The sequence below is a fragment of the Acartia tonsa genome, chromosome 6 (assembly GCF_053477335.1).
Source record: "Acartia tonsa isolate MP-2025a chromosome 6, ASM5347733v1, whole genome shotgun sequence".
NCBI classification, from domain to species: Eukaryota; Metazoa; Arthropoda; class Copepoda; order Calanoida; family Acartiidae; genus Acartia; species Acartia tonsa.
The window spans coordinates 37094500-37122020 of record NC_137265.1 but is presented as its reverse complement, the minus strand read 5'-3'; the positions used below and the strand labels follow the sequence as shown (position 1 = coordinate 37122020).

The following is a 27521-nucleotide window of genomic DNA, read 5'->3' as shown; positions in this document are numbered from 1 at the left end:
TTTTTAGGAGTCGGTTATATTGAAAAAATATGAAAAGTTATATAAATTAATTAATGTTAATCTTTTTTTTTTTTCTTCATGTAAAAATAATAAAATAATATTTTTAAACTTAAATGAATATAAGCCATTCATGATTTAATAGTACTAATATTATTTTTAAAAATACATATGTATTTGTTGATTATAAAAATCATACTTGAATTGCCATGTTAGAACAGTTATTTATTTGGGTGGGTCGATTTTGGAAATTTTTATCTGAGACAAAAGGGGGAATCTGCAAATTATTTTTATAGGTATAATACACCTCTGGATGATTCAAAATTTATCTTAAGTCTTAAAACTGCTGACGACCAGACATACAATTGTATAGCTATTTGTAAATAGGAGTAAAAAAAATTGCATCAGATATATGCCTTCATGGTGCTCCCAGGAAAGGCCATGAGGAGTAGAATCAGGAACTTTTGCCCGTTTCAAGCCATTGGAATGACTGAAAAACAGTCATTTTTCAGGGTTTATTGAGAATTGTTTAATGTTAAAAATGTCCAAAATCGACCCTCCCCATTATTTATCGCATCGTATTATAGACATCTTTCCGCTGGTAGTGAAATGAAAAAAAAACAAGTTTAACTCCAGTTTTGTTAGCCCCTGCATTGCATTTTAGCTAAAAAAAGAAAAAAAGGAGAGGGGGGGGGGGCAATTTTATCTTGACAATACTCTCACCTATAATAGTTATAATCTTTACTTTGACATATAAGAAACTTCACTGTAAAGGAAGCTTTAGATAGGTAATTTTAGGTATTATTCCCTTATTAAACCCGCTACTTCTTTTTTTTTCTCATGATCCAATACTTTTTTTTAGGTCTGGCTTACATCTTCAATACTTGGTTCAACCTAGCTCTGGTTATCTCGGTTCCATTTCTTTCACTCTTTACATATTGGTAAGTTTTTTATAAGTTTTTAGTATTGTAGCTACTCTATAATTATGACCAAAACGTCCATAGGAAACGGATAGCTCTTCTCGTTAATTTAGGCCTTTAAAAATTGTCCTATCGATTTCAAACTTACCAGTGTAGCAACTTATAATCATTACCTAGTTACTTAGTTCGGGTATAGCAGAAAAGCTACTGTGAAAATACGAAGAAACGCCCCTTAAGAGGCGTTGCCACGAAAGAGACTATACCCCTAAGTTCCCTATGTTTATCTTAAACATGTTTTATTGAATACAATCATATTTGATATAATTATCCTATTCACTTGATTAATATTCCTAAGACAATATTGTAAAAGATATTGATATCTAGATATCGATGAATAATCTATCAAGCTACGCTCTTATTGATGTTGTCATCCTTGTTATGATGCCAGGTGGGTAGTGCCGGAGTCTCCCAGGTGGCTGCTGTAAACCTTATTATTATTCCAGGTGGGTAGTGCCGGAGTCTCCCAGGTGGCTGCTGTAAACCTTATTATTATTCCAGGTGGGTAGTGCCGGAGTCTCCCAGGTGGCTGCTGTAAACCTTATTATTATTCCAGGTGGGTAGTGCCGGAGTCTCCCAGGTGGCTGCTGTAAACCTTATTATTATTCCAGGTGGGTAGTGCCGGAGTCTCCCAGGTGGCTGCTGTAAACCTTATTATTATTCCAGGTGGGTAGTGCCGGAGTCTCCCAGGTGGCTGCTGTAAACCTTATTATTATTCCAGGTGGGTAGTGCCGGAGTCTCCCAGGTGGCTGCTGTAAACCTTATTATTATTCCAGGTGGGTAGTGCCGGAGTCTCCCAGGTGGCTGCTGTCCACCGGGAAGATCGACGAGGCGGAGGCAGTTGTTCAGAAGATTGCCAGGTGGAACAAGAAGGATATTCCTGCTAACTTTGTCCATCAGCTGGTATGTATATCAGGGATATAAAGGGATAAGACAATAGCCGATAAGTTGATGTACATCCCAAATGATGATACACAAAATTATCCCTTCTGTAGTTAAAAATAGTGGGGACTAGTGCAATAAACAGTCCATTGTCCCCTCTCTTTCTGTAAGTAAATACAATAAATATATCAAATATAGATTGCGACTAAGTAATTTGACCAATAAGAAGAAAGTTTAGGAACAATCCTGCCATAGTATTGGTTAAAACGTGTACACACTTATTTACGAAAGAGCAGTTACATTTTCATCTTATTCATATATATTAAGTAAGCTATAAATATTTAAATATTCAGGATAAATCTAACTTTCAGTAAGATATTTTATTTTTAACGGATTATTCTGTCTGACAGTCCATCTAGGGGTAATAACTCTATTGTAACTACACTAATTATAAAAAATGTAATAGTTATTTCTCGCATCGTATTATAAACGGCTTTCCGCGGATATAGAATGTACAATTATGAGATTAAAACTAGTTTTTTTTAGCCCCGAGGTGACGAAGTCACCGGCTAAAAAAACTAGTTTTAATCTTATGATTGTACATTTCTATATTCGTAGAAAGCTGGATATAATACGATGCTAGACATAGTTTTTTCGTATGGATGAGAACCGGTTCCTATCCACCGGATTCGAATGAATACGAGAAAAAAGTTTTAATAATTAAATCTAATTGTTAGTCATGTTTTTTCATGTTATTAATAATACTTAACAAGAATGACAACTTTCATAATAGCAAAGCTATAAAACAAATATCAACATTGTGTCAGAGTGTCAGAACTTCAGAAACAAAATATGTGATTTACAAATCTAAACAAGTTTGTAAGTAACTAACAAGTTTGTTAGAAAAAGTCTGGGATCAACTGCAGTTCACGGTAAAATATTCCTGGTAACGAATATTTCCAAAAATCTATGAATTTTAAAGGCTGCTAGCTGCCAAACTGCTGAACGTACAGATCATGCCTTCACACTGTTTTAAGCGGCATAAGAAGGCCTACAAATAATCTGGAATAGCTATAAATCAATAATGCATAATTATCTCGCAGTGCAGAGAAATGCGCGAAAAAGACCTATTTACGCGTTTATTCTTCAGCGAAGCTTTCCCTGTGCATCATTGGATCTTGGCTATTCCAGATTATTTGTAGGCCTTTTTTTGCCGCTTAAAATAGTATGCGGGTATGACCCTAATCATAGAAAAGCTTCACTTACAAAAATATTACTATTAGCCATAATTATGCTTATTTTATTTCTAATTAGAATATTAGAAAAAAAATAATAATGCATGTTTGCTTTCTATGAACTATTGTGATTATCTAAAAATATATTATTATTATTATATTTGTAAGAAGTTTATTTGCTTTAATTAGATAAATATTTTTTTTATTTCTTTTATTATTAGTTTTTGTTTCTTATTATGCCATTCATTGTTACGAGAAGTTAAGACAAGTGATTGACTATTTGTTTTATATAACACTAGCGGCTTCCCCCCTAGCCTCTATGACATATAGTATTATATCTTCTATTACCTACCCAGCGGAAAAAATACAAATGAATCGCAAATTTTCGCGAATAAATGGCGAATTCGCCAAACTTGTAAAAATTCTTTTTAAAAAAATGGGGGGGATTTTTTTTTTTTTTGGGGGGGGGGGGATTAGTGGTGTTCCACCCTCCAAGAAAAGAGCCTAAAACCACAACAGGACCAGTAGGTATATTCTTTGAAGAGTAGAATCCGATCGGTTCAGTGGTTACCGAGATCTTAAGGGACGGACGGACAGACATCAAGCTACTTTGAATTATAGATAGATTCAATATCTTTTTTTTTGTATTTATTTTACAACAACTAAAATTCTTGTTGTTTTTTCCATTAGGTATTTCATGTTTTTTTCTAAAGAAATGGCCAAATTCTTATTTCTATTCAGGGTAATAAACTTGTTTTATGCTGTAATTAATTGCTGTAATTAAAGGGAAGTGGATTAGAAGTGGGGGGGGGGGGGAGTAGGAAGTGTGTTGTGGGAATTGTTTGTCAGCATCCTAGTCCCTTGTCCTTGTGCCCAATAAATTATTAAAATTTTGATATAATGAATGAATAGGTACTATCTACTATCTACTAGGCCCAAACTTTGATAGAGCCTCATGGCCCTAACTTAACCTAACCTATCATTTTTACTTCAGGCAGCACAGGCAGCTAAGAAGGTACCCCGCAGCAGGCGACAAAGTTCTGTAGCTCCGGAAAAACAAGAAACAAAGGTTGGTTAATATTTTTTCTTATAGAGAAATAATAGTTTTGACCAACCAAAAAGTTGGAGGCATAAGGTTTTTTTTTCTACCAATTTATAAAATTATTAGTTAATTACACAGATACTCCATAACCAAGGTATTTCCGTTCTAAGAGCATCTATATCTTGGTAAGATTAAAAAACATTTGAAATGAATGAGCCATCTTAAATGAATTTAATTAGGAACAGACTCTACTACGTTTATCATCCAATAAAAGCTTGTCCTAACAGCTCTTCTTATAGACATTTAATGTCCTTGTAAAGGTAAAGCAACATTTTGTCTAAATTATGATAATTTGTAGGTAATATTTGAGGAGGATGGAAACGCTGGAAGCACAAATGTAGTTTCTGTTGGCAAACAACAACAAAAATCTATGATTGATGCTGTTAGAGGATACCCTGTAGTTCGCAGGTATCATCTTTAATACTTTTTAAATATATTCAGTGTTTATTTCTATTATAGAAAGTAAAAGAATGCCTGTCTATTTGATAAGATTTTTATGTTAGGAGAGAGTATTTGGATTTTAATAATGTTTGTTTTGTGGTAAAAAAGTAGTTCCAAAGGTGTCGTTACTTTAAATTTAGTTTTTTAATGATGGGGGAGGAATTTTTGTCTTTTGGGCATTCCCAAAAGTAAAAGAAGCGAAGCTCTACATTAAAGAGGCAAGGAAAGTCAAAAGTTCATCTTAAAGGGAGTGTGAACGTAAAAATTTCTCATCTGATTATCAAATCTTAACATTTACTAAGCACATTTCACTACACTGATCAACCAAAAATGTCCTATTCACAAAAATATCCAGAAATAATGCCTTGATTTCATGGTATTTTGAGAGGGAAAAAGGAAAAAACAGGGAAAATCTGAACGTTTTTGTTTCTTATAATGTTTGTAGGGATATTTAACTTGTCATATATAGTTGAAACAATTTACTTACTGTTAAGGATTTATTTTATGCCATAAAATTGCAAATTCGTTTTTTTATAACGTAGTAATTAGGTAATAAAGACATATTTTAAATTCGTATTATTGACAAAAAAATACCTCACTGTCTACAAAGGGTTGAATCTCATAGGTTATATAAAATAATAATATCCTTTTTTATTGTGTTGAACAATAAATAACCCACTTTGGAGAATTTGTTTACACTTTTATCAGACTGTTTATAAAGAAATATTGCGTCTTTATTATTTACAAATTTGTAATTAAAGGTGGGCGAGAGATGGGCCATTTAAAGTTAATTGGATACTAATAAAAAACCTGTTTCTGGCTTTGTTATTGTATTTGGTTTTCAATAAAAAATATTGCTTATTTTATCAATTTCTAAGTAACTATACATTGGATTAAAGCAAGGATTATGTTAAAAGTCAGCTTAACTGTTAGGAAAAATCTAGAACTATGTGAAAAAGTTTAATTTTAGCTATAATGGGAGAAAAAAGCAATTTAATGCTCATTTTATATAATACGGAAAATTTCTTCCTTTCCCCGTACCTTATAAAAATCGTCGGAAAAAGCCGTTTTTTAAGCAAACAAAAGCGCGTTTTGCTCTATCTGTGAGATATTATGAATGAGATAATGTTAAGATTTAATATTAAGATGAGAAAAATTTACGTTCACAGTCCCTTTAAACAGAGTACTCAATTGTTTGAGTAGTCTTAAGCAACAAACAAAAAAACCCTTACTACTTTGGAAATAGGATGATGGTTGTGTTATTCTAACTGAAAAAGAGCAAAAAAAATGAACAAAGAATGAAAAGTCAAGGTTTTTTTCTTAGATTTTTATCTAAATGAAGTCTGGTATACTAGAATAAGTTAACCTATAATTTTAATGTTTGACAGGAACTTTTTGTTGATAACCTTCAACTGGTTGGCGAATGCTCTGGTGTACAATGGTCTCTCTTACTACTCTGCTAATCTGGATGTCTCCTCTCATCTGGGATTTTTTATCAGGTAAGAATGAAGCTCTTTATAGTGCCTGTAAGTATTACGTCATATTAGAACAGTCCATTATTCTAATATGCCGTAATTTGGGATTTTTTATCAGGTAAGCATGAAGCTCTTTATAGTGCCTGTAAGTATTACGTCATATTAGAATAGTCCATTATTCTAATATGCCGTAATTTGGGATTTTTTATCAGGTAAGCATGAAGCTCTTTATAGTGGCTGTTAAAATTACGTCATATAGAATAGTCCTTTATTCCAATATGACGTAATTTGGGATATGTTAGTAAAACGTATTTTATAGGCAATAAAAAGATTTGTGATTATAATTATAAAAGCCTAATTTGTTGGAATGTCTGATTTCAAATAGGTCACTGTGGGCTACAATTAAATCAAGACAAAAGTAAGTGCCGAGCCCTGGGACCTATGTAGGGTGAAAATAGACATAAGTCCTTGATGATTCCAGGTGGAGACAAAATATTTTAGCGGGGTCTTTTGTTTTTTTTTCAATTTAAAGTTCTGAAAAAAAATTGAAAAAATATGAAAATCTTTAATAAAAAACAAACAAAAAATAATTTTCAATATTTTTTTTTACTAAAAGATACAAACAACTTATATAAATACTATAAGCTTTAAAAAAATCACAATTTTCAAATTTAGACTTTCAATATAAAGATTTGTAGAAAAAACCTAACAACAAGTTCTAACATATTTCTGATCAACATAGCAATAAAACGTCTTTTGCAAAATCTTTATAATCAAAAATAAATAGCACTTACTAAAGACTTTTTTTCATTTAAACTTATACTTTTCACATTATTTAACTTTAAAGATTGATTTTTTCTAAAAGAAAGGTTGCGTGATTTTTTTATTTATAATTAATTGCCTAATTTTGAGATTCAGATAAAAAACTTTACTTCTTTATATTACTGGATAATCTTATAGCAGCGGCTACGCCTCTAGAGGCATATGAGGCCCTTGGGTTGGGGGGGAAGTCGAACCCCCCTTACAATATATACACAGAAACTCTACAATCAGTGTATGTCTGTTTGTTCATCCGTCTGTATAAAAACAATACAGAACATATTTATTTTGCTATAGCGGCTACGCCCTTAGAGGCCTTTAGGGGCACTTAAGAGGTGAAGAAGGGGTTGAATTCAACAACTATATTTTTTTTAGGCTTAAAAAGAAAAAGTTTATTTTTGTGTGTTGTGGTCCTTTTTTAAGGGGCGATTTCTCTTCTCTTTCTCAAAAGAAGTTATAAACCTTCCAAGGACCAATGAGAAGCTACATAGTAAAATAAAAAAGAACCATATCAGTTCTTAAGCATCAGAAAGATGGACAAACAGACATCAATCTATTTTGTATCATAAATAGTGCTTTAAAGCAGGGAGAAATATCATCTGGAAAAAAAAATTTTCCTATGGTTTAAAAGTTATATCCCTGTATAAAAAAGATAGGATGTCCGTGTGTTTTTTCTGTCTGTGCTTAAAGTTCTTGCTAACCGCTGGACCAATTTGGTTCTTCTTTATTGACCTATCTTTTAGACTGATAATAGGATCAACATATTAAGGAGTAGTTTAGTGTCTATTAATCCTTATATAAAAGTAACAGTTTCTGTGTCTGCCTGTTTGTGTGTTTGTGTGTGTGAGGGTGTCTGTCGGTACCGAAGATTCTTTGTAACCGCTTAACTGATATAGTTCTTCTTGGTTCAAGTTTTTCATGGTCCTGAGAAGTTTTGAGTTTAGAAAAAATTAGTTCCTATCCAACATTTAAAAAAAACTTTTTCTTTTACATACTAATACTGAAAGTAGGGAAGGGGTCAACTTCCCCCCACTTGTCAAGGGCCCCTAGATGCCTCTAGGGGCAAAACCGTTAGTGATAAAATAATTTTTATCTTGAATTATAATTAAATTGTTCTTTTTCCATTTGATAAAATATAATTGTAATTATCAACCTCAAAGAATATCCAGAATTAGGTAATTGGATTTAACAAGGGAAAAAGACAACATCCATAATTAGTGAAGCTCTTAAGTTTAAAAGAATACAAATAAAGAAAATAGCAAGTGTAACATGCAGATACAAAAATATATTAATCAGAGTGAGATGGGACAATGGGCTGTTTATTAGACTAGTCCCCATAGTTTAATATAGGAATTTGTTATTCGTTGGCTTAACTACTTAGGGGACCTTTTGCGATTTTTGTTTGGTTGGATTTTTAAATTAAGTGCCCAACATTTCAACCATTAACTGAAACATACAGAAGGGTTATCCATGTATCATATTTGGGAATGTAAATCAATTTAGCGGTCATTGTCTTATCTCTTTAGATCCCTGAATAGTAATTAAAAATGATCAATGTTTCTTTTTTTTCTATGTAGCTTCTCATTGGTTCTTGGAAGGTTTATAACTTATTTTGGGAGGGTACCTCCACCGTCCTATGAGAAATCAACCCCAAAAAATGGACCCCATTTCACACACAAAAAATAACTTTTTCTTTTTAAGTCTAAAATAAAAATATAGTTGTAGAATTCAACCACTTCTTCCCCTCTCAAGTGCCCCTAAAGGCCTCTAGGGGCGTAGCCGCTAGTACCAAATAAATATATTCTGTAATGTTTTTATACATCCAGATGAACAAACAGACATACTCTGATTGTAGAGTTTCTGTGTATATATGTATCTTTATAATAAAGTAACACGTTCTATGTGAGTCTTTGTGCACCAAGGGATCTCACTAACCACTGAACCAATATGGTTCTCCTTTACATGGTAGCTTCTTATATGTCCTGGTAAGGTTTATAACTATTTTGGGGAAGGGTACCATCACTCATCATCATCAGACGCATCTCTCTTTTTGACTGTGAAGGCCTGAGAATACGGACACCTTGTTCCTCCATGAATTCCTGCTGTCTTTGGCAAGTTTCTCAGCTTCTCCCCATGTTAATTCCAAATTAAAGAGGTCCTTTTCAGTGCTCCGCCTCCAGGTCATTTTTGGTTGTCCCCGATTACGTTTACCAGTGGTGGGGTTCCATTTTAAGCACTTTTTTGGAAACCTATTGTCCTAGCCACCTTAGTCTTTTATATTTCACTTCTGCTTCAATACTATTGCACTTGGTCTTAGCATACAGCTCAAGGTTTGATATTTTGTTTGGCCAGAATATTTTGCAAATTCTTCTTAAGCAGCTATTGTGAAATGCATTAAGTTGATTTGTTTCAGTTTTCACAGTTCTCCAGCATTCCGCTCCATAGAGAAGAACTGATTTCACATTACTGTTGTAAAGTCTGACTTTTGTTTTCAGAGCAAGTTTCTTTGAATTCCAAACGTTGTGTAGACTGTTGAAAGCAACCCTAGCCTTATCAATCCTGGTTTTAATATCAGCTTTTGAGCCATTTTCACTGCTGATAACACTCCCCAGATAGGTGAATTTGTTGCTTTGTTTCAATTGTTCACCATTTATTGTTATAGTTTGATCAGGGTTTGTAGGTATATTCATAATTTCAGTCTTCTTGACATTAACAAAGAGCCTGACTTGTCCTGCATATTTGACTAGTCTATCTGTCTTAGCTTGTAGATGTTTAATTGTTTCTGAAATCAGTGCCAGGTCATCAGCAAAGTCCAGATCTTCTAGGTGTCCTAGTATGCCCAGCTGGAGACCACGTTTTTTGTCCTCTGTGGTTTTCTTCATCACCCAGTCAATGACCAATATAAATAGAATAGGTGATAAAATGCATCCCTGTCTAACTCCAGTGCTTATTTTAAAGAAATCAGATGTCTTATTGTTTCCAACTGAAACACAGGCTTGGAAGTTGTCATAAAATTTAGTTATCATAATTATCATCTTTTCTGGTATACCATAATTTCTTAGTATTTTCCAGAGTGTTTGTCTGTGTATGGAGTCAAAGGCCTTAGAGAAATCAACAAAATTTACGTTAAGTGGCTTGTTAAATTCAACACATTGTTCAATAACTGTCCTAAGGGTGAAAATTTGGTCAACACAGCCCCTTCCAGCACGGAATCCAGCTTGTTCTTCTCTTAGTTTATTGTCAATTTTCTCATCAATTCTGTTTAAAATAACTTTACATAGGACCTTGCTTGGGATAGAAAGCAGCATAATTCCTCTCCAATTATCACAATTGTTCAAATCTCCCTTCTTAGGTAGTTTTATGATTATACCTTTAGACCAGTCCGTTGGTATCTTTTCTTGCCTCCAAATTTTATCAAAAAGATCAGTTAGAGTCCTAGCAGAAAGATCTATGTCTGCCTTAAGCATTTCGGCAGTTATCAAGTCAGGTCCTGGTGCTTTGTCATTCTTTAGGCTATGTATAGCAGCTTTAACTTCTTGAATAGTTGGTGGTCTTATATCTATGTCTATTTCATGTCCTGGTTCTGGTTCAGCAGTAATTTCTGGTTCAGGTCTGTTCAACACTTCTTCAAAATGTGATTTCCACCTTTCAGCAATTTCTTTTTCTGTAGTGAGTAATTTACCATCTTTAGCCTTGATAGTTTCACCACTCTTTTTGCTATATTTGCCACTTAATTGCTTGGTTATGTTGTATACTGTTTTCATGTTACCAAAGTCAGCTGCTCTCTGGGCCTTTTCAGCCAGATTGTCAATGTAATCTCTCTTGTCTTTCCTTGTGCACTTTTTGACTTCTTTGTCTTTAGCAGTATATTCAGCTTTTAAATTGCTCATGTCAGCCAAATGTTAAGCATTATGGATTTTGTTTTTGAGCTTCTTTCTCTCTTCTGTTTTGATCCATGTTTCTTCAGAGATCCAGTCCTTTTTCTCTGGTTTCTTGTGTCCTAGGATTTCCTTAGCAGTAGATTGAAAGTTTTCTTTAATTGAAGTCCATGTGATCTCAGTCTCGTCATTTAGGTCCTCTAAGACTTGAAATCTATTTCTGAGTTTTAAGACAAATTCATTCTTTATCACAGGGTCCTTTAATCTTGAAGAATCATATTGTCTACCAATCTCACTCTTTTTATCATGGCCAGTACGCTTCAGCTTTAATTTAATCTTACTGACAACTATTTCATGGTCACTAAATATGTCGGCTCCTCTATAGCTCCTACAGTCTTGCATTGATTTGACCCATTTTCTATTGATCATAATGTGGTCAATCATGTTTCTTGTTTGTCCATCAGGTATTGTCCAGGTATATTTGTGAATGTTTTTGTGTTGGAATAATGTACCTCCTACAACCATATCATTATTTAAACAGAATTCAAGTAAAAGTTCTCCATTTTCATTTCTTGTACCTATGCCAAAGTGTCCCATTGCATTCTCCACTCCAGTCCTGTCAGTTCCTACTTTAGCATTCATATCTCCAAGAACTAGGCACATGTCATGTTTGGGTACTGAGTTTCTGAGTGATTGCAGTTGATCATAAAACTCTTGTTTTACTTCTCCATCTTTGTCATTTGTTGGGGCATAGCATTGGATAATGGTCAACTTGCAGTGCCTTGATTGGAATCTAGCCTTAATTATTCTGTCTGATATAGGTTTCCAGTCTATTAGTGAATTGACATGTCGTTTTTGAATAATTATAGCAACACCATACATATGTTGGCTTTCATGACCAGAATAAAGTATTAGGTGGCCATCTTTGGTTGTAGTTTGTCCTTGTCCTGTCCATCTACATTCTGCAATCCCAAGTATTCCAATATTGTAACTTGTCATTTCTTTAACTACTTGGGCTGTTTTAGTTGACTCATACATTGTTCTATCTTTCCAGGTTCCTATCTTACAGCTTTGCTTAGAACTTATTGGTCCTGTCATCAAGTTGATAGCTTCCTTTCGGATTTCACCATCATCTTTCATATCCTCAGTAAACTGAGCATCAGTTCCAACAGTTCTTGTTTCATGCACACCTCTGGCTGTGTGAAAGCCATTAGTGTTTGAGGTTCTGTGGGTGTTTTCTTGAACTTTTTGGTTTTATAGGTAGGATAGTTAGTCCTACGCAAACCTTCCATATCCCTGGAAGGATGGGTGACTGGTAAGGGGAGGGACATCAATATCCCCCAGTACTTCAAGAAGTACCTCCTGCCCTTACTAGTAGTAAGGGTACCATCACTATCCCAAGAGAATTAACTCTCCAAAATAAATGTTTTTAACTTTTTCATTAAAAAAAACTGTAATTGTAAGGGGGGGTTCGTCTTCCCCCCCAACCTAAGGGTCCCTATATTCCCTCTAGAGGCGTAGCCGCTGCTAGTAGAGTATCCAATGATATAAAGCAGTAAGGTTTTTTATCTGAATCTCAAAATTAGGCAATTAATTATGAATAAAAAAATCACGCAACCTTTCTTTTAGAGAAAATCAATCTTTAAAGTTAAATAATGTGAAAAGTATAAGTTCAAATGAAAAAAAGTCTTTAGTAAGTGCTATTTATTTTTGATGATAAAAATTTTGCAAAAGACGTTTTATTGCTATGTTGATCAGAAATATGTTAGAATTTGAAGTTAGGTTTTTTCTACAAATCTTTATATTGAAAGTCTAAATTTGAAAATTGTGATTTTTTTTAAAGCTTAAAGTATTTATATAAGTTGTTTGTATCTTTTAGTAAAAAAAAATATTAAAAAATATTTTTTGTTTGTTTTTTATTAAAGATTTTCATATTTTTTTCAATTTTTTTTCAGAACTTTAAATTGAAAAAAAACCAAAAGACCCCGCTAAAATATTTTCACCCTACATAGGTCCCAGGGCTCGGCACTTACTTTTGTCTTGATTCAATTGTAGCCCACAGTGAGGTTTTATGTACATACAAGATATATAAGCTTTGCAACTGTATAAAAGGCTAATTTCAGTTCCAGTGTGAAAAGCCGCCTGATTTATGACTAAATTGCATCCTAGGCTAATTGACAGCTTTCATGGATATTAAAATATGATATTGTAAGATTAAAACAAGTCCCGGGCTAAAAAAACTGATATTACTTTCATGATTTTCATTTAAATATTCGTAAAAAATTGTGTGTAATCACACCCTGCCTTAGCCAAATAAATAATTGACTTGTATGTATATTGTATATTAGGTGAATTTGTTTTTTTCACCTTAAATCCTAAAAATGAAATATCTGCCAAGAAGGAGCAGCTGGGATATCACCCTCAATTGATTCTTCTTGACTATAGGTCCTATTTGAACTCTACATTGTCCGTTTTTATGGTAATCTTTATTTATCCTATATTTAGCTAAGGCAGGGTGTGTAATACGATGCTAAACATAAGTTTTCAATATGTCTGAGAACCAGTTCTAATCCAGCGGATATTAATCTGTTTGGAAGGCATACTGGAATAGTTATTTCTTTCATCGTATTATAAACGGCTTTCCGCGGATATAGAATGTACAATTATAAGATTAAAACTAGTTTTTTTAGCCCCGAGATGCCGAAGGCACCGGCTAAAAAAACTTGTTTTAATCTTGTGATTGTACATTTCTATATTCGTAGAAAACTGGATATAATAGGATGATAGACATAGTTTTTTCGTATGGATGAGAACCGGTTCCTATCCACCGGATTCGAATAAATACGAGAAAAATAATTATAAAATAAATTTATTTTTAGTGCTGCTGTGGAGGTGCCATCATACTTTTTATCCTGGTTACTTATGGACAGGAATACACTACTATACAAACTTTTTATTTTAGTGCTGCTGTGGAAGTTCCATAATACTTTTTATCCTGGTTACTTATGGACAGGAATACACTACTATATAAACTTTTTATTTTAGTGCTGCTGTGGAGGTACCATCATACTTCTTATCCTGGTTACTCATGGACAGGAATACACTACTATACAAACTTTTTATTATTTGTATACATATAAACACAAGTTATTTTTTAAACATTTTATTAATGGAAGACATGGTTTCACTATTAAATATCGATCATCAGTTTCATTTAAGATGTATAAAATAAGAGTTAAAAAAATACATGTCTTTGTATTTTGAATCCTTTAAAAAGACTAACTAAGCAAGAAGTATAAGGGCTTGGGGGGGGGGGGGGAGTTGCATCTTGATATGAAAATGGGGAGGTGTTTAAAGGGTATTTTTAAAGCGAAAAAAGTAGATAAAATTTTATCATATACAGTTACAATTTAATACATAATATATAAAAAAGAATAGGAAGAGAGGGGACATTTGGCTGTATTTTTACTGTTTTCCAAAGTTTTATAACCACGTTATCTTTTTGGTTGGCTTAAAACTTTTGGTACTCCTATTGAATCTTAATTTTTTTGTTTTCAAACATTTGACTAATAATTTAATCTACAGATGGGGTAATACTGGTTATTTTGTTTTAGGATGTAAATGTAAATATGTAAAATGTGCCTTTGAAATACTTGAATTGAATCTGATTTGGTGTAAAAACTTTTAAACGATAATCTGCCTGACACTTAATCAATAGTAATGTATTTGGATAGACTGGGAAGAAGATGGGTGCTGTTTGAGACCATGCTAATTGGAGGACTATCTTGTATCTCATGTATTTTTGTTCCTCTTGGTAAGTTTGACTTTTGGGACAGGCTAATCATAGTTATATATAGTAGTTTTGTTCCTTTTGATAAGATTAGGTTTTTGGAACCATGCTAATTGGAGGACTATCTTGTATCTCATGTATTTTTGTTCCTCTTGGTAAGTTAGATTTTTGGGACAGGCTAATCTTAGTTATATATAGTAGTTTTGTTCCTTTTGATAATATTAGGTTTTTGGAACCATGCTAATTGGAGGACTATCTTGTATCTCATGTATTTTTGTTCCTCTTGGTAAGTTAGATTTTTGGGACAGGCTAATCCTAGAAATAATTAGTTTTCTTGATTCTAATGATAAAATTAGTCTTTGAGACCATGCTAATTGGAGGACTATCTTGTATCTCATGTATTTTTGTTCCTCTTGGTAAGTTAGATTTTTGGGACAGGCTAATCTTAGTTATATATAGTAGTTTTGTTCCTTTTGATAATATTAGGTTTTTGGAACCATGCTAATTGGAGGACTATCTTGTATCTCATGTATTTTTGTTCCTCTTGGTAAGTTAGATTTTTGGGACAGGCTAATCCTAGAAATAATTAGTTTTCTTGATTCTAATGATAAAATTAGTCTTTGAGACCATGCTAATTGGAGGACTATCTTGTATCTCATGTATTTTTGTTCCTCTTGGTAAGTTTGATTTTTGGGACAGGCTAATCATAGTTATATTTAGAAGTTTTTTTTTCATATTGGTATTATTATTTTTTTTTTAAACAATGCTGATTGGAAGACTATCTTGTATCATTTTTTGGAACGAAAATAAGTCCTTGATTAATTGATCTTTGTCTGTAAATCAAAACTTTGCATGATAATGAGTTTGGGGAAAGCAGTCGATATATAGCTGAGAATTGATCCTTTTTTATCATGCATCTCATTTCAATAGAAGTCTTTTTTAGTGAGGTTTTGTGAATTTGCCAGTATTTTTAAGTATATGTTTTACAAAGTTCAAATGATACGTATAAAAAGTGTAATGTCAACTCAAAACATAAGTTGATATTACAACTTGCTTTCAAATTTTTCTGTCCAAGGCATATTTAGGTTGAATAATGACGGCATGGCTTTAAAAAAAGTGGTTATTACTGACTTAATATCGAGAGTCTAGTTAGATTATATGTGGACATAATAACGACATCATTCTTTAACAGGGTTAGATTTTCCTTTATACTTTCCCTTATTTTATAATCTATTAAATATACTTATCTTGATGCAACTTATATAAATTATACGAATGGATTTATTATTACTTGGATGTTATAACAGATTTATAAGTTCTCTATAAAGTGAAACTCGCAACGGGCTAAATAACTATACCTCTTTACCCCATCCTCTCCCCTCTTACTGGACGAAGGAACTGAAAAATAAATAAGTTCCACGCTTGCAACCTAAATTGGCGACAATTTTTCCCCTGTTATAATATACACGTATATTCATATTTGATACAACAATAATAATACATGGTCAGTTTATTACTTAGTAAGTGCCTCTTAAAAAGATATATTTGTTAGGGTATGTACTCTATTCTTATTAATGTAACATTTTCCTTATTCACTTGAATTAGAAACTTATGGCTCCGGTTCTAGCATCTTGAAGATCTGTATTCAAAACAAGGAACTCATTCGGCTAAGTGGTTAGCAAGATCTTAATAGACAGAAAAAAAACTGTTTTTTTTTCATATATTTTATATACCTAGTAGGATCAAAGGTTTATATAACATGTGTATTATATAGCTCTGTTAGTAACTTTTCTACTAATAATTTTGATCTACAGAATTTTGTTTACCATAATTGAGGCTGTAGATGAATTTCCCATTTCATGTTCTATATGTTTTTCATGAATTTGTATTTTCAGCTTATACCTGGTGAAACTACCAAACCATGCATAAAATTATTTAGATATGTGTTAATAATGTCATTGCATGTATGCTTGTGTTGATAAACAAAATAATCTATACCTATTTGTACAGATGCTGATCCCTGGTGGACCGTTTCCCTGGCCATGGTTGGAAAGTTCCAGATTGCGGCTAGCTTTGCGGTCATCTATGTTTACGCGGGCGAACTTATGCCTACAGTCGTTAGGTCACAGGTAGTTATATCTATCTATCTATCTATCTATCTATCTATCTATCTATCTATCTATCTATCTATCTATCTATCTATCTATCAATCTATCTATCTATCTATCTATCTATCTATCTATCTATCTATCTATCTATCTATCTATCTATCTATCTATCTATCTATCTATCTATCTATCTATCTATCTATCTATCTATCTATCTATCTATCTATCCATCTATCTATCTATCTATCTATCTATCTATCTATCTATCTATCTATCTATCTATCTATCTATCTATCTATCTATCTATCTATCTATCTATCTATCTATCTATCTATCTATCTATCTATCTATCTGTCTATCTTTCTATCTTTCTATCTATCTATCTATCTATCTATCTATCTATCTATCTATCTATCTATCTGTCTATCCGTCTATCAATCCATCTATCTATCTATCTATTTATCTGTCTATCTATCTATCTATCTATCTATCTACCTAGGCAATGGGAATCTCATCTTTTGTGGCTGGAATCGGACTTCTTATCTTTCCTTACATAAACAGCTTGGTAAGTACTTTGGTTTTTATTATTTGTTTTTCAAAGGACTGTCTTAGAAAGAATTGTTTTTGGAAGTAAAAAAATTCTAACTTGAATCTATTGAGGTCTGTTTCTTTTCAATCTTAATCCATCCTTCTAAAGTAGTAAGGTTTTTTGTCTGAAGATTTCGATATATACTGAACTGATTACGTTCTTTATTTTGGGACGCTTACCATGGGTACTGGGATGGTTTTAGTATTATATTCGGGTCTTTTAAAGGTTTCAGACAATTTTTCAATCTTTGAATACAGAGCCCCTAGATGTTAGGGGCACAGCTGCTAATGATCATAAATTAAAAGAGAAATATGAATGAAATTTTTTTTAAATGTTGCTTTTATCAATGCATTGTTTAGGGTTATATAAGCAGAATCTTACCACTGGTAATCATGGGTAGCACTAGCTGTGCTGGAGGCGTGGCCGCTCTATTTCTACCTGAGACACTCTGGACACATCTACCCAACACTCTGGAGGAAGGAGAATTATTTGGATCTGATTTTAAAATCTTCAGCTGTCCACAAAGGCAAGATCATACTTTTGTTTGCAAAAATAATTTTCAATATACCAGAGGAGGTGTATATTTGTATGCAAGCTGAATTTATTTCCCCAGCCTCCTTTCAAAAGAGTTAATTTCTTTCCCAATTTCCAATTTAATATATAAAGCATCGAATTCCAGACAATTTTCCAATAATATTAAAATTAAAATAAAGATAAATACCAGTTTTGCTAGCCCGGGCTTTTGGCCCCTCAGGGCTAACAAAATTGGTTTTAATCTTATAGTTTTTTCATTTTATAGCCACGGAAAACTGTCTTCTTATTTTCAGAAAGCCAGCAGTGGATCCACAGGATGAATGTGAACAGATGGAACTGATGCCAACACAGGACAACAAACTTCTGGCGGTCAATATGTAAAATAGTTATAGAGTAGCTCCACTACTTAACATCAATTTTATGCCATAATGGTTATATTTTGGCAACATAACATTAATGACTTATCCATTTTTGGAAATTAGACCTAAAATACTGCTATTATAGAAATAGTTACTCTATAATACGAAGTATGTATATAGATGAAGGTAGCTAAACCTTAAATCAAATGAACACAGGCCTTAAAAATGAAACACACACCCATATCAAATATTTAAAAAATCAATCCAGCTTGGATGAAAACAAACCATGTTTGGAATCTTTTAAATTCAAATTTTAAAACAAGTTATTTATGATAATAGATGTAAAAAACCTAAAAATGTAAAAAAGTAGCAACCACTTCATTTGTTATTTATGCATTACTATGTAATAACACTAAACCTATCCTAATTTAACTAATTTAGTTCAATTTAAAGAATGTATGTGTTATTTTAATAACAATTTAAATGTAATTAAATATAAATATTGAAATGCCTTAAACTTATCCATATAATTATGTAATTGATTAAACAGTATTGTTTTGTTTTTAAAGATTTAAATTATCATTTAAAGTGAAACCAATGAAAAGTGTTATTGTATGTCATATGGAAAAATATTTTTAAAATAATGACAAATCTGAAGCAAATATGTATGAAGAAAAATATTAAAAGTTAAAGTGATAAGGAAGCTAAACAACAAAAAAATATGAACTAAAAAACATAACCTAATCAGCATGGAGCCCATAAAGAAGAAAGTTAAATGTAGCCACATTTGAGAAATAGCCACACTCCTACTGTATTTTTGGTAAAAAGAAAATCATAATCTGCTGAAACAAAAATCCTATCTGCTCCTTCTTGCAATGAATTAATTACTAAAAATTCTAACTGAATTCTTTTATCTAAATAAAGTTTTTTATCCATATATTTTGATTTCATGAATATATTTTTCAAAAATCAACAAAGCAGTACTGATAAGAACGTAAATTATTTTAAAAATGTAGGTATTAAGTTAAAAAAATACCTTGCAATAAGGAGCAGTTAAGATTTTGAACCAAAATTCAATACGTCCTATGTGGTTTTAACCCTGTGTTGGGGAAACTTTAACTTTCTTTTAACCAGAAGACCATAGTGTGATGTAAAAATGAATTATACTGTACAAAGCCACTGAGAAAAGTTACCATATCAATGTAAAATAATAACTATCATATCCTTCATAATTCAATGTAATTATTGTAACTTTTATTCTTATAATTGTGTACATATGTCCTTATATCAAAGTGGTAGGATGTCTGTATGTCTGTGCCAAAATATCTCACAAACTAAAGAATCTATTGAGATATTATTTTCCATGAAGCTCTGCACTGGTCCTTGGTAAGTTTTACAAGTGGACTGGTCGAATTTAACCACTTCCAACAAAACCTGATCATAAGTTTTTCTTATTTTATTTAAATTTAGATTTCTGGTTTAAATTGGTTTAGTTAGGAGCAAAGCTGCTAGTTATAAAATTAAAACTGTTAATCGCCTTTATCTTCAACCTTTGATCTTTATTAGCTTTAATTCTTTTAAATGTAATCCGCATATAATTTTAGTTTAAGTAAATGTTCTTCAATTTGAAGTCCTACTTATCAGAATGAATTTATAAATAAACCACCTAATAAAATCTTGAAAATTATACAGAATAGAAAGAAATCACTTCATAATCAAATTTTACATCCTTAAACTTTTCTTAAAATTATGATTTATATAATTTGTTTTAAAAAATCAAATTCAATTTAAACATTTTTTTTCATGTTAACTTTTATATTTATTTTCATTTTGATTTAAGGAAATGTTTAATTTTACAGAAAAACTAGAAAAATTAAAAAGTTTAAGGAAACAAATTTCATTACGTTTTCCTACAAGTAAGAAACATAAATTTGATTCAAAAAGTAATTTATGGGAAATTTTTCATTCAACTTTTTTTCCATGATAACTTTCTGGAGAAATTAATCTTTTAAACTGTTTTTATTTGTTTTATTATCTTACCTCTATGTAAAAGCAAAGCTTCAATACAAGACTGTCACGTCGTTTTGTTGGTTTAATATCACTAGATTTCTACTTTTCTTCCATTCAAAATTTTGTCCTCGGGATAAAATTTACATAATATGAGATATTGGTAAATCCAGCTAAATTAATTCAGTTGTTTGTTAGTGTTTAACAGTTAGGGAGTTGAATCCATTTTTATAGAAGCAGAAATATAATCTATGATTATGGTTTGGACCCTCTAAAACTGTAATCTACCTTTCCACTTTCCCCTCTCTTGGTGAAGATATCTTCAACGCCGATACGATTTTTGAAATGTAAGATTTTACGTTCCCTTCTCTTGGTGAAGATATCTTCAACGCCGATACGATTTTTGAAATGTAAGATTCCACTTTCCCCTCTCTTGGTGAAGATATCTTCAACGCCGATACGATTTTTGAAATTTAAGATTCCACTTTTGCCTCTCTTGGTGAAGATATCTTCAACAAGAGAGACAAAAGTGGAATCTTATATTTCAAAAATCGTATCGGCGTTGAAGATATCTTCACCAAGAGAGGGGAAAGTGGAAGGTTAGAATACAGTTTTAGAGGGTCCAAACCATAATCATAGATTATATTTCTGCTTCTATAAAAATGGATTCAACTCCCTTAACTGTTTAAGATGGGATAAATCTCTTCTTGTGTTTTTTTTTGAGGGGAGAGGGGGTATTGCTTCCAATTTATGAAATGTCCGCGTCTGTTCTTATTTATAATTATTTTAATAGTAATTTCAAGCTAACAAAAATTGTTCAGCTTAAAAAAAACAACAATTATATATATAATGCCATAAAATAGTTCTTATATGTAATATATATAATTAAAATCTTTAACTTCTTTTACATAATTTAGCTAGTCCAATTTTTTCAATATCTTATATCAATTCATGTTAAAAATAAATAAATGAAAAAAATAACTGTGTTTTTGATATGAGAAACTATCGGGTAAGCCCCTAGCATCTAGGGGCTCTATGAGTCTATATACGAAGGAATATGGAAGGTCAGAAAAAAAGCCTAAAACCATACCATCATATATTAATAAAAAAAAATATCTTAAAACCATCTCAAGATTTATAAGAAGCTTACTGTTAAGGAGAACCATATCGGTTCAACGTTGACCGAGACCCTTTAAAAAAACTATTTTAAAGCATCCAATAAAGTTTGAATTTGAGGTTTAGTCGCGGCTGATGAGCGGCTACCGAGACCTGCTTTTCGCTAAAATTTGGGAATTTACGTTAACTAAAACAATACTTTCATTATCTGAAAATTAATCAGTAGAACGAAAATAAACTCAAGTTTAAAAAGTATAAATACATTTTGCTATCAAACCTTTATATTTTTTATTAGAAATTCGAGAAAACTCATATATTCAATAATATACTGTACAAAATTAGACCCTTAATAAACTACTTATAATGCATATGCGATTTAAAGGAAATGGGTTGTTATGCATTTGAAAACAAACCAATTTTCATATTTACAGATTTTCAATTTATTTTTCATGAATAAACATTACATTTTTATTGCCCTATTATTACACTTTTTTACACTATTTGAAAAATCCAGAAAAAATGTTTGGTGGATTAAAATAAAATGTGTACTATAAAAATGTAAATACTTCTTGATTTTCGCTGTTTTTTTTCTTCAGGTTTGTCTTAGAACTAATGACGACCTTTCATCTACCCCAATTTCCTATTTATTTTGCATTGCTTCTTATTTCTAGCAAAAGTATGTATATACATACTATATATTTAAAGCAAGCGTGTTAATCTGAAAGTTATCGAACTAATATGTATGTGAATTTCATGGAAGCTTTATATTAATCATACTTATAAATCTTAATTGATATTTACTTATTTTTATTCTTAGCCACGCTTCTCTTTATTTTATGTCAGACGGTTGCAGGTTATTACAGTAAGAATGTCAGAATATTGTTCTGTTCAGCTTTGATAAACTAATCTTGATAAAACAAGGATGACAACATCCATAAAAGCGAAGCTCTGAAACGGTAGAACAAACGAACATTAACACTTGTAAAGTGTCAGAACTGAATAATCGAAATATAAATGTATGTAAGTAGAAACAAAATTGTAAGTAAATTTGTTGAAAAACTGCGTAAATGCAGGATATTGTTTAAGGACATACTTACATTTTTAGGTCTTGATTATAGAGATGATTCGCTTATAAAATTGTACTTTGTTGTCCTAGGAATCAGTATTCAAAAAATTAGATTAATCGAATAATTATATCACTTAAAAAATTGTTGTTATAAAAGTTAAAAATCAACAAGCTTAAAAAAGACATACGGATATTCTGGTAACGATTATAGAGTTGCTACGCTTTCTAATTCGTACCTAACTATTATGGGAACCACCATGCAAAGTTTGGAATCGATAGGACAATTCTAACCTTTTTAAATCAACGAAAAGAGCTAACTATGACGTTCGGACCTACTCTAATTATAGAAAAGATTCGCTTTTTTTTAATAATATGTAAATTCTAGCGGTTGCATTTAAGCCATTATTTAAAAAATTTAATTAAGTTTGATTCTTAAAATGCATATGACAAAAGCTCCTTGTTAACCTTTTATTTGGTGGAGATCGCTTTTTCATTGTTATTAAATAGGGTTTAAGCTCCTAATATTGCGCCATCTAAAAAATCTAGTCAATATGCCAATCGTTGAAGCAGTCAATAGTGCCTAATAAAATATGACATTACAAATGACCAATGATAGGCCAGTATACGTTGTAATTGACCAATTGTAAAATGTATTCCGGCCTCTCCTTCATTTTTATTGTATGACGTAATTTTTTATTAGGCACTATCAACTGCTTCTAGGTAAGACTATATGATAGCAATACATAGTTGCTACGCTAAACAGGGTTCCTAGCAAAAGGATTGAAAGCGTTAAAACGATAGACCTACCATAAATATAGAAAAAAAAACATTTCAGACCACCATGTAAACGAGAATGCTTCCGCAGCCAAATCTCAATAAAACAAGTAACAGAATTATGTACATACATTTTGCATATTTTGTTTCTTGTTTAAATATTAGATTTATCTTTATATCTCGCAAAGACAGGACAGCTTTAATATTCAATTTAAAACATCAAGGCTGCCTTTTGTTTTCACATCAGCTCAGAGACACAGATTAATATTCTAAACATCAATTGTTGGTTTCTAAAAAGACTAGCGGCTACGCCCCTAGAGGCCTCTAGGGGCACTTGAGGAGGAGAGAGTCGAATTTAATAATTCAATTTCTTATTTTAGATTTTAAAAGAAAAAGTAAAAAAATTTACGTTTGATGTTTGTTTTTCGTTGAACTCTCTTTCTAAAATTGAGAAATTTAAAAAAAATTTAATTTCTCTAGGGGGGAGGGTGGTGGTACCCTCCCCCAAAATAGTTATAAACCTTCCCGGGACCTATGAGAAGCTACCCTGTTAAGGAGAACCCGATCGGTTCAGCGGTTAGCGAGATCCTTCGGTACAGACAAACACACAAACACACAAACACACAAACATCCTGTTACTTTATTATAAGGATATAAAAACTCCCTTTATTTTAAAAATAAATGTATACGTATATATGTATATGTATAATTAAGAAAGCTACCTACCCCAAGTGGTGAAGATTCTTTTCGTCTGCTAGTGATTTACTATTTGTTCTTTGTAGGGACTCGGCTGTGTTTATATTTCCGACGCTATTAGCTGATTCCAAAGACCCACTACAAAATCGAGACAAGGTCTCCCTTTTTTTTGTATTAATTTAATTTTTAAAATATTTACCCCTCACCCCCCTAAAAATCACATATTTAAATTACACCCTTGAATCATGGTGCGATCCAGTCCATACGCTTGTTTTGGTGGGGTTTAATTACTCAAATCCCGGTAATAGACATTAGAGATTAATGGCAAAAGTGTTCATTGGTTTTGACTGACATGAAAGTATTCAAAAACTTTTATATAAAAGCAAAATCAGCTTATATAATGCAACATATCATGCAACTTAAAATTCCAATAAATTTAATGAATTTGTTTAATGATCAGTTTTAGGAACTTTTTAAATCTACTATAGAAATAGGGAACATAAAAGATAAGATAGTCAAAGATAAATTAATGTAAACCCTTGATTAGGAAAAACAAAATTACCCCTTCGGTCGGTGGAAAAGTTTCAACACTGTAGGTCTTGAAAACCCAATGCAATTTTAAGTACTAATTTTATGTCCCCTTTCTTCTTATAGTAGAACCAAATATATTTTAGAATCTCGATCCTTTGAGAGTTTATTCTTTTCCATTTTTCCTTTTTCCGCCATCATGCTTTATCTCTCCCAAAGATTTTTACTTAAAGGTTAAAAAGATAATATAAAATAAATATTAATTTCAGAAATGTAGAGTTTTAGGATTAAAGAGAGTTGATAATTTGACAAAGATTGATTTAAATTAATCCACCAGGTTTTCCTATATGTCTTTCAAACCGATTGATATCTGCTGGATTAAAACCTGTTAACTGAGCTAAACTGAAAAATCATGTATTGTATCATGTTGTAGACAGTATTCACGAATAATTAAATATAAATAATTTGTTAGCCCGGGCCTTTGTCCCCTTAGAGCCAACAAAACTGGAGATAATCTTTTAGGGAGTTGTCATATCTTGACCCTTCCTTTTTAAATTATAGATATCTCTTCGAAGATTAAAGCTTGCATAATCTTTCCAGGGATAAGGAATGGGAAACGTAAGATAATATTATTTCAAACCCATTTCAAGCCTAGGCCTAAAAAACAGTTATGGGATGGTGCAGTAGTTCGTTTATCTCTAATGAAATAGCTAAATAAGCGTTAAGAATATGAAGTATAGAATAAAATTCAGATAGCTAGTCTAAAGTAAAAATAGAACTTATTAAAACAAATATATTAATAACTTTTGTTAAACTCACGTTATGATGTTTTTTATGATGTCTCCCAAAGCAAATTTTATCTTTTACTCTATATAGTAAATTGAATTTTTTTGAAAGCTATCATTGGGTTTGCCTTTTTGCATTTTTAGTAATGAGTAAAAATTTTATTTGAGAATTTTATTTTATCATTGCTTAATAAATTTCATAATAAATAAATTTAGTACAATTATATAAGTACTTGGGTAACATTATAACAATTTTTCTTGTTCCATGTTAATAGAATAATGTTTTTTTGTACTTTATAGCGTATAATAGTACATTGAGGGGTTTCAATCAATTCCGTATAAAATTTTAAAATTTAAAATACAACATTTCATTTACAAACTACCAAATGAAAATTTCGTAGCTACCCACTTTCCAAAAGATAATCCCTTAACAGACCATTTCAAATATTTTCTTCAAGTTTACATGCCGCGGTTTTTATATCGGCTGCCTCCAGTTGTCTATTTGTTGATACAAAACAAGCCGATCCTTATTGGTATAGAGCGATAGCCTATTAGGAGCTGCCTCCAGTGGCGTCATTTAATTAGGAAATAGTAAAAGGTGCAATATCCCTTTAGAAACTAGGCCGGGACCTAATTTATGGCCAGGTTTCCTATCCCTTATCCGTGAATCTTTCATGTAATCATCCTAGTTTATTAATATTATGGTATGTAATCCATGATCTGTTCTGCTAATATTTGCATACATATTGCCTTGTGTGGATTTAATTTATATACATCCATCCATATGTAAAATCTTAGTTAAAAAATACCCTAAAGATTATCTACATCTATCTATGTAAAGTATTAATTAAAGCCCTCTAAACGCGCTCTCTCTTTTGTAGAGCTAATAACTAAAATAGTTAATGACTTTTTTTCTTTTTGATTCGTGCATACTCATACAAACTAAAAGTGTTTTCGACCACCCCTTTTTTTTTTTTTGGGGGGGGGGGGTTATTACTCCCTGTGTATATATGTGCTGATATATTTAAATTATTAGCATTTCAAAATTGTGTTAATCGTTTATGATACCTTGTAAAACACATAAATCCGGAAAATATTTAAATTTATTACTCTAGATAGACAATTAGACATTACAATCCGTCAAACTAAAAAAGGAATTTTTAGCAGACAAAGATTTTTATTTATATTTAGTCACAGATGATCAAATAATACGAGCGACGCAATTCTCGAACGATAGAATATCTCTTCGGCAAAGCTTTATCATAAGAAATTTATTTGTAAGTAGCTGACTTATCATAACGATGAAATGCTAATAGTTGTTTATCGTATCGTATTATAGCCAGATTTCCGTGGATATTAAAAAGAAATAAGATTAAAATCAGTTTTAAAAGCGTGTCAACAACTAAACCATATAATGGTGTCAGATTGTTTTTACACTCTAATACTATTGGTCAAATAAAGGAATTGTTCATCTAGAAGTTATATTTCTATCTATTTCTATCAAGGTCTTTTAAATACATTTCCGTTAAAGTAATCTTTCCGCTATTTTATATTTGAAAATTCATCGCTTTTCTACATATGGAACTACTACAATAGGTCATTCTGTGATAACGGTTAGCACTATAAAGACAATGTCAGATAAGTTGATGCACATCCCCAATGATTATACAAAAAAATTACCCCATCTGAATTACAATTAGTGGTTGAAATGTTTGGACACTCAACCTAAAGAACTAACCAATCAAAAGTGCATAAAGTTGTTTAACCAACGAATAATAAAACATTTTTATAACACCTTGGGGACTAGTGTTAGAAACAGCCCACTGTTCCCTTCCTCCCTGTATGGAGATACAAATATTTCCTACGATGACAAATACTAGGTGGAATAAATGTTAGTATACCTATATGTACATTGTACATGTACAACAATTCCTACTATAAAAGATTGATATTTAAGTTATTCCTAACTTGTAGGTAGATTTACTTTTTTGTTTTGTTTGTATGCATCATTTATAAGAAATAATTCAGGTTTCTATATTGAAAATTTTAAAATAGTCATCCTTATAATTATTTGGAGCTACTTTTTTAGGGGAAAACATTACTTTAATTTCTATCATCTAATTTCTAGGAAAAAATATAATTTTAAGATATATCTTAAATTAGATTTAAAATGAAATGCAAAATAATAAACTTTATCTTATTAGTGATTCTAAACCATTTTGTATATAATTTTATTTTATTATCATGTATACATTTTAATACATTTATAGATAAAATACATAAATTTAATGGTATCTTCCCACAAGCGCTTTTCAAACACTGAACTCCTTCCCCTTATATTTTAAATAATTTGAAAACAAAGG

General features: G+C 31.5%; 1 protein-coding gene across 4 annotated transcripts in view; it reads left to right on the top strand.

Moving 5' to 3' along the window:
* LOC145322554 (organic cation transporter 1-like) overlaps positions 1-19843 on the top strand; it is a 52861-nt gene extending 33018 nt beyond the window's left edge. For 3 of the 4 annotated variants that reach the window (XM_080164656.1, XM_080164659.1, XM_080164658.1), the window contains 11 exons: positions 860-938; positions 1751-1877; positions 4086-4160; positions 4492-4601; positions 6023-6133; positions 13852-13902; positions 14541-14620; positions 16607-16725; positions 17204-17269; positions 17653-17819; positions 18121-19843. In XM_080164656.1, coding sequence (XP_080020782.1) covers positions 860-938; positions 1751-1877; positions 4086-4160; positions 4492-4601; positions 6023-6133; positions 13852-13902; positions 14541-14620; positions 16607-16725; positions 17204-17269; positions 17653-17819; positions 18121-18208 — 1073 coding nt within the window. In that variant the 3' untranslated portion in view covers positions 18209-19843. Of the gene's footprint in view, positions 1-859; positions 939-1750; positions 1878-4085; positions 4161-4491; positions 4602-6022; positions 6134-13685; positions 13737-13851; positions 13903-14540; positions 14621-16606; positions 16726-17203; positions 17270-17652; positions 17820-18120 lie in introns of all 4 variants that reach the window. The other variant, XM_080164657.1, reaches the window with a different exon arrangement.
* Positions 19844-27521: the final 7678 nt, after the last annotated feature.